At 41.6% G+C, this 12415-nt stretch overlaps 1 protein-coding gene across 1 annotated transcript in view; it reads right to left on the minus strand.

Moving 5' to 3' along the window:
- Positions 1 to 209: 209 nt before the first annotated feature.
- The window catches only part of AKAP10 (A-kinase anchoring protein 10), a 40054-nt gene continuing 27848 nt past the window's right edge, over positions 210 to 12415 (minus strand). The window contains 11 exon segments of the mRNA XM_019511176.1: positions 210 to 1764; positions 2725 to 2820; positions 3594 to 3646; positions 4238 to 4320; positions 4931 to 5040; positions 7423 to 7599; positions 8425 to 8569; positions 9817 to 9953; positions 11051 to 11174; positions 11548 to 11632; positions 12240 to 12338. Coding sequence (XP_019366721.1) covers positions 1759 to 1764; positions 2725 to 2820; positions 3594 to 3646; positions 4238 to 4320; positions 4931 to 5040; positions 7423 to 7599; positions 8425 to 8569; positions 9817 to 9953; positions 11051 to 11174; positions 11548 to 11632; positions 12240 to 12338 — 1115 coding nt within the window. The 3' untranslated portion in view covers positions 210 to 1758.

Consider the following 12415-nt stretch of genomic DNA (forward strand, 5'->3'; position numbering starts at 1 on the left):
TGAAAAACAACAGCTTTGATTTTACACCAATATGCATAGTTTCCACATGAAAAATTTAAAATATGCAAGATATACATATATCTTGTATATACAAGAACAACATCTGACCAGTTTTACTAGCCAAGGACTACTCGGGGATTTTCCCCCCACCACCCAGCCCCATGAAAAAGAGATGACCCATGTTTAAAAGATACGTAGGAAAAATCAAATTCCATCCAAACAGAAAACTGACACAAATTTTAATATTTATATATCTTTAAATCAAAACAATTAAATATAGTATGTTTTACGTACATGAATACTTGGGCATGAGAGAAATAAGAGGAGGTACATAGTACCAAAAAACCTATACACAGCCTTTTTGCTTCTTCTTATAGACAATACCAGGTGCCCCTATACAATCAAATATTGCAACAGAATAACAATTTCTAGTCAATCAAGGCCATCTGAGAATTGGAGGCGATTGAGAATTCTTATCAGGTGATGATTTTTTTTTTTTTTTTTGCACAAGGCTCAAGAAAAAGCAAATCGGAAGAATAAAACAAAACCCCCAAACAGAAACGTTTTACAATAAAAAGACAGTGATAATGTAACGGAGTGACACCTCGAGTGCTTCATATGCTCTGCAGAATCGATTCACTGGAGATCAAAAGAACAGAAGTGCAGGACAGGGTGGCTCTTTGTTTAAACGAAAGGCTATACAAATGGCAAACGCTGAAAATAAGCCACAGGGATGGGGATTAGAGGGAAGAAAGAGGCCAAGTGTCATGAAACAACAAGCCCTTCCTTAAAAACAAAGGTCTGGGAATAGATACTATACCGGTTTGAGGAGAGCAGGCTATGGAGAATGGCAACAATGCATGAGAGCAATTATTTTTTCTGCTTGTAGGATGGAACAGTAAGAAAATGAAACAGTCTGCTGGGCAGAGTCTCTTCAGTGTGGCGTGCTGGACTCGGAGCAATGAATCAAGGCTGGAGAGTTGCACAGGTGAAAGACTGGACTGCAAGTCTTCTGCGTTTTAGAAGCAGGGGAATGTGTGTGTTCATGTAGATGTAAAAGGTCAGACACAGGCAGGATAAGCTACACCATCCAGTCTTCACTCCTGACCACTTTATGCCTGTCAAAACTGATGCAGGTATGAAGTAAAGTCCAGTTATCTTACAGGCGAATGCTCATCTAGTTCAAATCAGGAAAAATAAACTCTTATAAGCTTTTAAGATCACTCGGTCACTGCCGACGTGTTCAACATTTCAGGTTCACAGCTCGAGTGGGTGATGCGAGGGCAGCTACCCTGAGGCCTTTGCAGTTGCACATTTAAAAAAAAAAAAAAAACAGAACAAAAAAGTTTAGTAGTAGAACGAGAACTACAGCAAAACTTATCCCCTCCCTGGTGTGGCTCATGTCCTGTTCCAGATAGTTTGCTTAAAATTCCTTCTGAGACAGGGTGAAGCATTAGTGAAGCTGACCAGTTTCTCAGCGATGGGTTCATGAACTGCCTCTTCATCTCTTTAAAAACCTTCATTCTTGTGAATGCCACATGCACGAGGAAAACAAACGTTACTTTGCACTCTGTAATAGAGACACAGGATTTCTCTCCTTTTTATCCTTCCTTTTAAATGAGGGAGAGATTAGCTGTCTTGGAGCAAACAGTGCTTTGTTTTCACTGGCTGTGTTTAGAGAAGAATCCACTGGAAGGGAAAGTTTACTATATCTTCAAAAGCAGAAAGCCAGATTTCCTTGGTCTGGCTTTTCTAAAATCATAGCTGGAAAAGGAAACATAGGATTAAAGTTCATTCTAGACAGGACAGCCGAACACCACAGACCAAGCATGCAGTGGAAAGTCACAGTTCCAAATGTTGACACCAAACAGGTGGGGAAGTTTTTGATGAAGAAACTTCCAATATATTGCAACTGAACTGGTTTAACTGAGTGCAGGGTATCATCTGTAGCCACTCGCTAATTTTCAATGTTATTCTAAGTGACCTTTTCTTCTATTCAGATATGCCGTAAACAGTTTAATTCCAAACTGTTAAGTGAAAGCATTGTATAAATCACTCAAATATCACTGCCTCTGGTAACAGGAAGGCAGTCGCATGCTGAAGTTACAAACCTATGTTTGTGGCTCGTTTGTTAGACACTTTTTCAGTCAAGTCCCTGATGATAACGTGTAGGAGTGCATACACTCCACAGTGATCTTTGGCTTTCAGAAGTTCTGACTGACAATGCCAGCCAAGAGATTAAAGAAAAATATAGCATCAGTCAATAGCAACTGCCGCATCAACATTGTTTTGCAACCTGGAAAATGCAAACAGTCTTGTTCAGGAGCAGATGATCAGAAATGCTATTTAAAAGATAGCAAACACCTAATACATAATGGTAAATCAAAAGGAACTGAACTAGGCTTCCCAGTCTCTTCATAACACAGATGTAGCACAGTGATAAATTTGGCAAGAAACAGCTTCCAAGCTGTTAAACAAGTTTTATTGGTACACTAAGCAAGTGTTCTAGCATTCGTCAACTTGAAATAGCAAGGTTGAGATGGGCAAAGGCACTCCAATATTGATCCAGCAACAAAACAAGACAGCCCCTTTAATTAATAAGATTCTTTAGAGACTGTGAAGGTACCAGACTCCCAAGAAAAGCATGCAAAAGCTGCTTCTTCCTACTGTTTGGCTTAAGCTACACTGGGCAAATCAAGACTGCTGAGGTTCCCGTGCTCTTACTTTTGTAACTTTTTCCGACGGCTGGTCACGTTGTGCCTGCTGCATGACGTCATTGACTATCATCTTTGCTATCCTCCAAGCCATCTCTTCTTGGGCCTAGGGCAAAAGGTTTTCAGGGCAAGTAGCATGAAATAGTTGTGCTGAAGTCACCCAGGCCAAACCATAGTATTAGACTAGCCATACTTTAATGTTCTTGAGAGAGAAGCATTTACATATGCCATTTACTGAATGGGAGTAATTTTACCCTCTCTCAATCTCCGAGTCCATGCCCTCCCTTTCTCTCCACCCTAGTTCCTTGGCTAGCATCAACAGGAATTAAGATAAACAGAGTTAGGTTCTGAACTACTTCCTGGCAGCAACAGCAGCAGTGCAATTCACTTTTGTAGGGAGCCACATCAGAATGTAGCAGGGACTTCAGCTTTTAACCTGGCTGCTGCAGTCACTTTACAGTGACACTACAGAACAATACCACCCAACAACCACCATCTATACAAAATGAATGCAGCTGCCCTGTCATCTCTGAACCTGAGCTCCCCCCAACCCTTTTCAGCTTGTTTCCCTTAAAAGGTGGCCACGATGAGCAAACCCCAAATCAGCAAACTTGGTATTTCCAATTACACTGCCAAAACCAACAGGGAATGCCAAAATGTCAGACCATTCTCAAGTGTGTGTGGGGCAGTGTGGGGGGAAATGCCCGTTAGACTTCCTGAACTGGGCAGTGTGACCCAGAAAAAAGTGGATGGGCCAGACATTCCAGTTACAAGACAGATGCAGAGAGAAGAGTCAGGACTGAAGTGGAATTTCCCGTATCCATAACGTGAATTGTAAATTCAGATTCTTCAAATAAACTGCTTGAAAATAAAGTCTACCTCATCTGTGTTTCCTTGCACCCATTTCTTCATTGCTTGTGAGAACATTGATCCTAGATGTTGAGAAAGAAAAAGCAAAATAAGACAACCAACCTCAGCCAGGCAGTTTTTACTGCCATCCCTGAAAGAGCCCTGCTGCTCTTCTGAGCCAGTGGCTGGAAGACTCACTGCTGCTCATGCTGGGGTAGAGGGAGGTCGAGAGTGAAGGTGGGGAGGAACAGCCTGGAGAATATGTGGAGGACTGGTTTTAAGGGAAGCCAGGATGCTCCAGGCACAGCCTCAGGCCCATTCTTCCCTCCCAGCATCCAGTCAGAAGTGCAGAGGAGGAGGACTGGCAGTGCAGGCAGGACTAGGGAGGAAGCCTAGCTAGCAAAGCCTGCTTTCATTTTAAATTTATAGCTGTAAGGGATTTCATTATCAGCTCGGCTCTTAACAGCTTTCCACTCCTTGTTAGATTCCAGCCACTGCCCAACTCCCTCCCCCAGACTGTCCGCCCTCCCCAGTGGAGGATGTGTCTGAAGAAAGGCCAGATTTCCTGGCTTTGCAGAGGATGGACCCCTTGAGCACCTCTCTATGGCTGCCAAAAGCAGCAGCTCTGATCCCAGCCACCTACAGAACCAAAGGAAGAAGCAAAAAAGCAAAACCTTTTGATTTCTTGATATCAGGCTCTGGTTCAGACTCTCTGATAAACTGTCCGAGGTCACTGACTCGCCCAAATGTCATTTTCCTGCAGTAAGGAGCAGCAGACAGAACTGGCAGGTTAGCCATGAAGTGCAATACAGAACATTACCCATTAGCAAAGCAAGGAGAGGAGGCAGCGGGCTGATCCTGCTAATTTTGCAAGCTGGCAACGCTCAATACTCCACCTCACTGGGAAGTGCTGAGGAGCCCCTTGCAGAATTACTACCCAGTGAGACCCACTTGGAAAGGAAAAAAACAGGTCCTTTAATTGGGGGTCCCAAAGCCAGAAGTGGTATGTGCACTGGTTTTCAGGCCTCGTGACTGATACTCAACTGTCCTCCTCTCCTGGTTTAAATGAGCTGGGCTGGGCCTGTCCACTACCCCCTCCCCCAGAAGGTCAGTGCAGTGGCACTCAAGTGGGTAAGAGACCAAACTCCACTTGCACTATTCCAGGAAGAGGCCAGCTGACTTTGGGCAACACATCCAGTGTTCAGTTACCTTATGTGGCTAGCTAAAAACTTTAACTTTTCTCCTAAACCTGATTCTACTGGAACGCAGCAGCGCTACAGCTATTTACACACACTCCTAACACAGGACGGAACGAGGATGGAACAGAGGTGAAGCAGGCTGGAAAGAATAAAGACAATGAACCTTACCCTGCATATGTTCGTTGATACAAAGTTTCTGGATCCAGACTTGCAGCATCTACAATTATTGCTTCATCAAAATTTTTCAGGATTTTAACATTAGCCTTTTTGACACTGGACTACAACAGAAATTCTAAATATTAGTGCCAAATGCAGAGAACTAACAGCCACTTAGCACATGCGACATATTAGCTCTTTTACACGCTATGAAAGAGCCTGACAGAATTTCTAAGTGGGCACAAAGATTCCTCAGCCTCCCACTGCACAACACATGGAGCCTTAAAATCAGTCTGATGTTGCTTTTAAATGGATGGTGGGAGAACAGTTACATGAACAGATTATAAAAAAAGCCAAACGTACAATGTGCGTGTCAACAAATGTATATTTAAAGATGCTTTTAAAGTATAGCTAAGTACTGTGTGTGCGTGCACATAGTCATTTCCACATGGAAGATACAGAGCTCGTTACCTCCAAACCTCTTAGCAACTGAACTAATTCCTGCCCTCTACTTGGTAAGCATGCGGATTAGTCTCAGATAACGAGACAGGCTTCCAGTCAGACACGTTACCTTCTCCCGTGTACAGAAAACAGCACTTTTACTTTCCAGGCTGGATGAATTCTAGTCACGAAAAAAAGGATCTAAGTGACAGCTGGAGAATATACATGTGCCCTGACCCACTAACATGCTGAACCAGAACGGAAGCTTTAGTGGCAGCTGCCTCATAATCAGCTAACACGCAGGGTTTATCTGCTTGGTGTATTTTAAAGTGAAGGTACACAAAAAAATCTGTTTCTAGAGACATACCACTTTGTAATGATTACTTTAATATTTATGCAACAAAATGCAACATTTTATTTATTTTTGAATGCTCTCTTTAAGCAAGGTAAATGGCAGAGACTGGCTAAACCCCACCTGTTTGTTCTGCTTAGTCCATCTGGCAATGAAACTTTTCAAAAAAGAAAATCCAGCAGGCCAGTGAGTTGATCCCGCCCCCCAGCTACATGATGCCAAAAATCAACGAATTAAGAGCAGGTAACTCAATTTCTAGTTTATGACCCTGTCCAAGACAGCATCTGAAATGAAGTCAACATCAAAACAACTGCCTTGGTTAGGCAGACCAGGAGTCTTTTAGCTGGGTTTGTCCTAAAGTTGATTTCAATGTCTGCAGTGAACTCACTTTCTGCTTCCCTGGAGTCCAGTGCTGTATACTGCCCTGTCTGATATTTGAATTAAGCATGTACAGAACTAAAACTATGTTAGCAACAAGTCCAGGTTAGAAATGAGTTTGCTATTAGTCAGGAGAGTTCCTTTGACCATATCTGGGTCTATGAAATGCTGCCACTGGCGTGGAGAAGCCAGGGGAGGCATTAATGAAGACAAGGAGAAAGCTCAAGTTGAGCTACAACTAGGCTTTCACCTATGAAAGTAGCACTGAACACAGTGGAGACCCCTAATCATTCTCAAAAGAAACCAGCCAAATAAGTCAGCTGCACTCACCTCTATATGGCTCAGAGAAGCGAATTAAACTAGCTCTATTCAGTGATCATATTCTTCTAAACAGCAGTGGGCCTTTATATCCCTAACCACAGCTTCTGTTGTGAAGTTATCTTCAACCTCACCCAATGGAGACAGAACAAGTCCACTTATCAGCACCACATGACGCAGCTCATTACAGCCACGTTCCTCCCGAGACAGAGCAAGGCACCAGAACTGTTTTTCAAAGTCAGGAGAGAATATAATCTTCTCCTACCAGTCCAATCAACATAGCTACCTACCTGGAGAAAGGCAGCACAAGAGCTACAGAGACAGAAAACCAGGAACACCTGCTGTGCTAGAAGATAGCTTTGCCCCTGAAAAACCCACTTAATTCCTACACTTTTAACCCATGCCTATAAATAACAACTTTGTTCCAGTAATTAATATCCTATCGTAGACAGAACCTAAGACACACAACTTGCATTGTTTAACTGTATAGCAGCTGATTCAGAGTTGGCAACACAAGTCAGCATTTGCCAATAGCTACAGTAAGAAAAGGAAGGCTGGGAGAAGACGCAGTGCTGCAAACTGGGATTGTTGGAAAATAAATCGCTGTTTCTGAAGACAATGTTATAACCACTATTGTGCTAGGAAGCGTTCCCCACTGCTTTCTAATTGTGTTTGTTCCTTCAGTCTTCAAGAATAATTTATTCTACAGCCATGTATGTATTTTCTACCATCTCAAAGTGATGCATAAGTGGTATATTTCAGAAAATGGCACAACACTGCTTAGGTTTAGCTCTACATACTGCATCATATTTTTAAAGTAATTGCTTTTATTGATTTCAGAAAAATGTGAAAGTGGAAGCAACATTTCTTACTGTGAGAGATTTCAAAAGGGTAGACAAATGTTAATGTGAAACTTATGCCACGTGAAAGTGTCCCCTTAATACATGCCAGTTTTGATATCGTAACAGAATACTGACTACATCTGGTATTAGGATGGAAGTAAAGAAATCCCTACCTGGGAGGCAGAGCCCTCAGGGCCACCTGTGTGAGAATCATTGTCAGGAGTGCTATGAGGGCCTTGAAGAGTTAGTGCAATATTCCCTCCTGCAAATTCATCTCCTCGTACTGAATGGATGAGATCATTCAAGTATTTGTAATAAAGGTTGCTGGACAAGAAGCCAGGTAAAAAAACCTAGAGAAACAAAGGGAGTTTCTTTTATTGATGACAGGCGCAGAAAATTTCAATCAGATGGCTAGCATGACACTCGCAGGACAGAGAATGGACATCTGACCATACTTAGAAGCTAAAGGCTTATATGGTTATGGAAGCTATTAGGAGAATGAGTCCTTGCATGGACCTTTAAATCACAGAACCAAAGGTGCCCCCCACCCGACTCACTCAAGAATAGCAGTTGCCCTACTCTAAATTCACATTATACTTCAATTTGATTTAAATGTAAAAACTCTCTACTATTAAATTCTTGTTTCAGTCTCTGAAGATGTTGTGCATTTTTCCCTTGCAAAAAGTCTGGCTCTACCCTGGTAAGATGAAACTCTTTGCTACATTACTCATAAATTTTTAGCAGCTCTAAAAAACAAATCAAACCAGTATCCACTGGATTTGGATATGCTGAATAGCATCAGTTATGCTGCAGCTACACAAGTACCAAGACATTAAAAAGGACCTCTTAATGACCAACTGTTGATATTTGAACAGGCCACCTTCTATAACTCGCATAGGTGGACAGAGGCAAAATGAGGAAAGGAGGATGTCCAGAGGGAAACAGTTTATCAAATCCATTAGCTTGCAGAACAAGTCTTCTTTTTGCTTTGACCATTTAAAACAGAAGTGACAAAGCACTCTAGCAAGTTGATGGAACAATGCTAACCAACCCGTTCGCTCCCAAAGTGATCAACCAGAAGACCAGACAAAAATTAGAAAAGGGAAAAGGCAATCCATGACCGATACTCTGGCACTTTTTTCAGCTTCCAAGGTTTTCCGAAAAAGCACTCTCACCTTCTCCATGGTAGTCCAGGCCTGCCGTAAGGGAGTAGTAAAACAGTTCGGGAGCGGGCCTCCTTCCCTGCAGATATTGGATTCAATTTCTAATCGCACAGAGTCATCAAACCCAAGAGGATGCGTAGCTTGAAGGGAGAAGTACCTGCAGCACAGGAGAGTGGAAGAACGCAACACAAGAGGGTTTCCAGACTTTTCAGACAGGCAAAATCTGCCCTTTCCACAGAACGCGATCAATCAGGTTATGGCCACTAGATGGTGCTGGCTTCAAAGTGTACAACTGAAAAAAGTCTAGGGAAAAAGATCCTTGAAGCAAGGACACAAGTTGTTCTTATCCTCACCTTATGCAAGAGTAAATGGAATAAAGTACATTATATGATGACTGATGGCCAGTGCAACATTCACAGTATTATAAAGCAGATGATGGAGGCAGGCCAAACCCTTAAGAAACTTTCACTTGATTTTAATTGTATTATTAAACAACTGATTTCAGGGATTTTGAGGGCACTGCTAATTAGAAATTGGCGCAGAACGGTTTCCTCTTTTACTAGCTATCAGTCCCTACTGAGCAGGAAATAAATTCAGCACAGCTTGGGGTCAGGGGTAACACCTTTAAAACAAGCCTCTTCAAAAGCACCTTTGATTATTTTTATTCAGTCAGGTAATTACATTAGTTAAAAGCAACATGCAAAAGGGAAGCAGATAAGTTAAGTTATATGGCTGGGGCCTGGTTTTGCTTCTTTATTACATCCAAGAAGTTTATTTTTCCCCCCCTTTTCTTTTTTTTTTTTAAGAAATAAGTTTTCTTGGAAAATCTTTTGAAATAGCAGAAATAAATTTTGTCCTACCCGTTTTCCTGGAGGACTCCTAGGAAGATTAGTGGGAAGCTCTCTCAGCCTTCTGCTGAAAGAGGGAGGGTGTCTGAATTGTTATTAAAGAGTTTCTCTTTCACCAGTATATCTGAACCCCCTTTTACCCCTTTTAAAATACAGAACAAATGCATGACTAACAAATCCTTCCCTTCCCACTGCCCAGGCACTTCAGATATTGTAAGGTCAGTTTTGACAAGCATCCAGAGAGTCCTTCAGCAAAAAATGAGACAGACAAGAATGAGTATTCTTATGTAATGAGAAGAGCAACTGAAAACATTTCTCAAAAGCTTTTTTTGCATGACCTTTTTCATTCCCCATGCTCAGTTTCACTGAGCACACACTTTGGAGGTCTTCTCGAAAAACAGGCTTTCCAAGCATGTATGTCTCACCCTTTCTACACCAAGCACCCAAGAATGCAAGATGTACTTGGAAACGGATCCTTGTATGCAGGGTGACGCATGCAAGCACAGGATTAATCAGAACAGGGTTGTGGAAGCAAACAACCAGGAGAACGACTCACTTGTCATATAAGATCATGGCATCGTTCTGTGCCTCCTGACCATCATACTGGCCCTTTTTGGCAGCAAGCTGAGACTGGAAGTTATCTGCTGCCAACCAGAACTGTAATATATTAACTGCATCTTCCTTCTCCATGTACTAGAAGGGAAATTAAGAAATATGAAATAACCTTTACAGGAAAATTAAAGCAGAGACTTTAGCCAAGAAGTGGAAGGGGAACACAGGAGACCTGTTCCCTTTTCAAATTCACTTTTATTTAAAACATAATTCATGCATATACAACTGTTATCAGGGCAGATGCCATGTAGGCTTCTGGATGCTCAGATGTATTGTTATACAAAGCAGGGATTAAGTCTGTCTACAAGTGTCAATTAAAAACACAAAGCAGAAATCATTAACAAAAGAACAGGCAAACACTTCACTGTTTGGCTCACAGATGATTCTTAGTTGATTACAAATACCTGTGTCAGACTAAAAAAGACAGAGGAACACAGAAAATCATTTTACACCATGTATAACTTATCTCAACAGAACACAGCATGGCCTCCAGGCAGCCTACCCTGCTGCTCCAAGATACGAGTCCATGTCGCCTGTACCACTTACTACCCTATTCAGGCAGTTTTGCCCCATTGGCATGCTGCATTCCCCAAGCCTAGCAGGCAGTGCCACTCTGAAAGCACTCCAGATTCACATGTTCACCCTGCCACATTTTGGCATGACGTTATCCCTCATATGAACCTAGAGGCTTTGAACTTGATACCACAATGACCAAGACTCGCAACCTGCCTCAGGCATCCCGTAAATGCTTCACTGGGCAAAATAATTAAACAGCTAAAAGCCCAGACAACAAACAATTCTTCCCATTAACAGCTTAATTTGCAGGAAGATAATGGTCTCGCTCGGTTATAAAAATTCTTGGTACTTCCAGGCGCTCAAAGTGCTTTATTGACACTGAAACTACTAGCACTTTATGTGGCACGAGAATAAATTATTGCAGGCAAAGCCTTGCTTCAAAGCAAAGAGACATTGCTACAATGGATTACTTTAACTTGGAGAAGAAGTGTGTGAAGGCTTAGTCTAAAATCCATTACAAAAGTCAGCACATCTGCAACAACTGCACAGATGGACAGGAAGCAGTTTACTGCAATTTTCCCCAGAACACTCATCAGTGTTTTCTAGTATACAGAGCTCTCTGTTCCAGCTTTTATAACATGCATGGCTTTATTGAACGATACCTCTGAGAAATAGAATAGTGCTGATTCACAGAAGAGTATGTCAGCCAGGTAAACAGTCCCACTGGTCAGCACCTCAATCTGGTATTTACAGAAGTGGTGACTTCGCAAGAATTCACTAAAGTGCCTGCGCGTGAACAGAACAATAACAGTCAACTATCAGGAACCAAAAGCAGACACGACACTTCATAAATAACATCTGATTCTTGCCTCAAGCCTCTTATAAATTGAGCAGACAGAAAACAGGTGAGTGCATGATATCGGTAAGAATGGAAAGAGGCTAAGTTTCTAGCTGTGGCATTTAGTAAAATACCTCACCGAAACAATCTTGAGAATGTACTGAGCACGAGAGGAGGTGGTTTTTTGTATGACAAATGACTTGGCATAGTTAAAATCTTTCCCTAATGTCTGCACGCATGGAGGTATAAATCCTTATCTTTATGGAAGTACGTTTAGCGAAAGAGCACACATAATGAAACAAAACCATGAAATCAACTTACTCTTGTTCCATTGCATTAAACACTATTGACTGTGCTGTAACAAAGCAGTTAGGATCCACTTGTCCATCTTCCCCACAAATCTTTGCTATAAAAGAGACCAGACTGAATTTAGTATACATTTGGTTTTATTCAGCTGAAAGACATGAGTGGAAACAAATCTATTTAAAAAAAAAAACAAGTTCAAACAAACTGGGATTAGCCAGTTCTAACAGTGCAAATATAAGATAGTATATTTTACTACACTATAAAAACTATAGCGCTAAAGTTGTTCACAAAAGAAGAAGAAAGACCTTGCTGACAGGGACTCAGAAGATCCAGATTTTAATCCTGGCATAATCAGGCACACATTCCCATTTCCTACCAGTAAACTGGAGATTATAATACTTCTGCAGTGCAGAACGGCATTAAGAGGGCAAATCCATTAGTGTTTGTCAAGTGCTCATATGCTACAGCAATAAGCAGCAGAGGGATCAAGAGATTCTGTGGTACTTCGGTACATTTTACCATCTTTTTATTGCTGATGTCATGAACCTATAAGAAAAAGCACTTCTGCTGGCACAACAAAAGTTCTGGGGCACAACCAATAGCTTAGTTTTGGGGTTTTTTCCTTTGGAGCAAGGGGGGCAAGGGAGGCAAAATTAAAACACAGTGGGGTCGAGCCAAATCTTCAACATTAAATGGTACGTTCTTACCCACTATATCATTTCTCATTGCTTCTGTAATAGGAATTGGTTTAGCAGCATCTGGAGAAATATATTTGGTAAAAGTATTAACTGCATCCCGTTCTATACCTAAAGGGAGGAAACACATTGAGCTTTAAATTTATTGATATAGAGAGGGGGGGGGAAAAAAAAAAAAAAAAAAAAAA

Source organism: Gavialis gangeticus, unplaced genomic scaffold (assembly GCF_001723915.1).
Source record: "Gavialis gangeticus isolate Ggan-Ray unplaced genomic scaffold, GavGan_comp1, whole genome shotgun sequence".
Taxonomy (NCBI): Eukaryota; Metazoa; Chordata; order Crocodylia; family Gavialidae; genus Gavialis; species Gavialis gangeticus.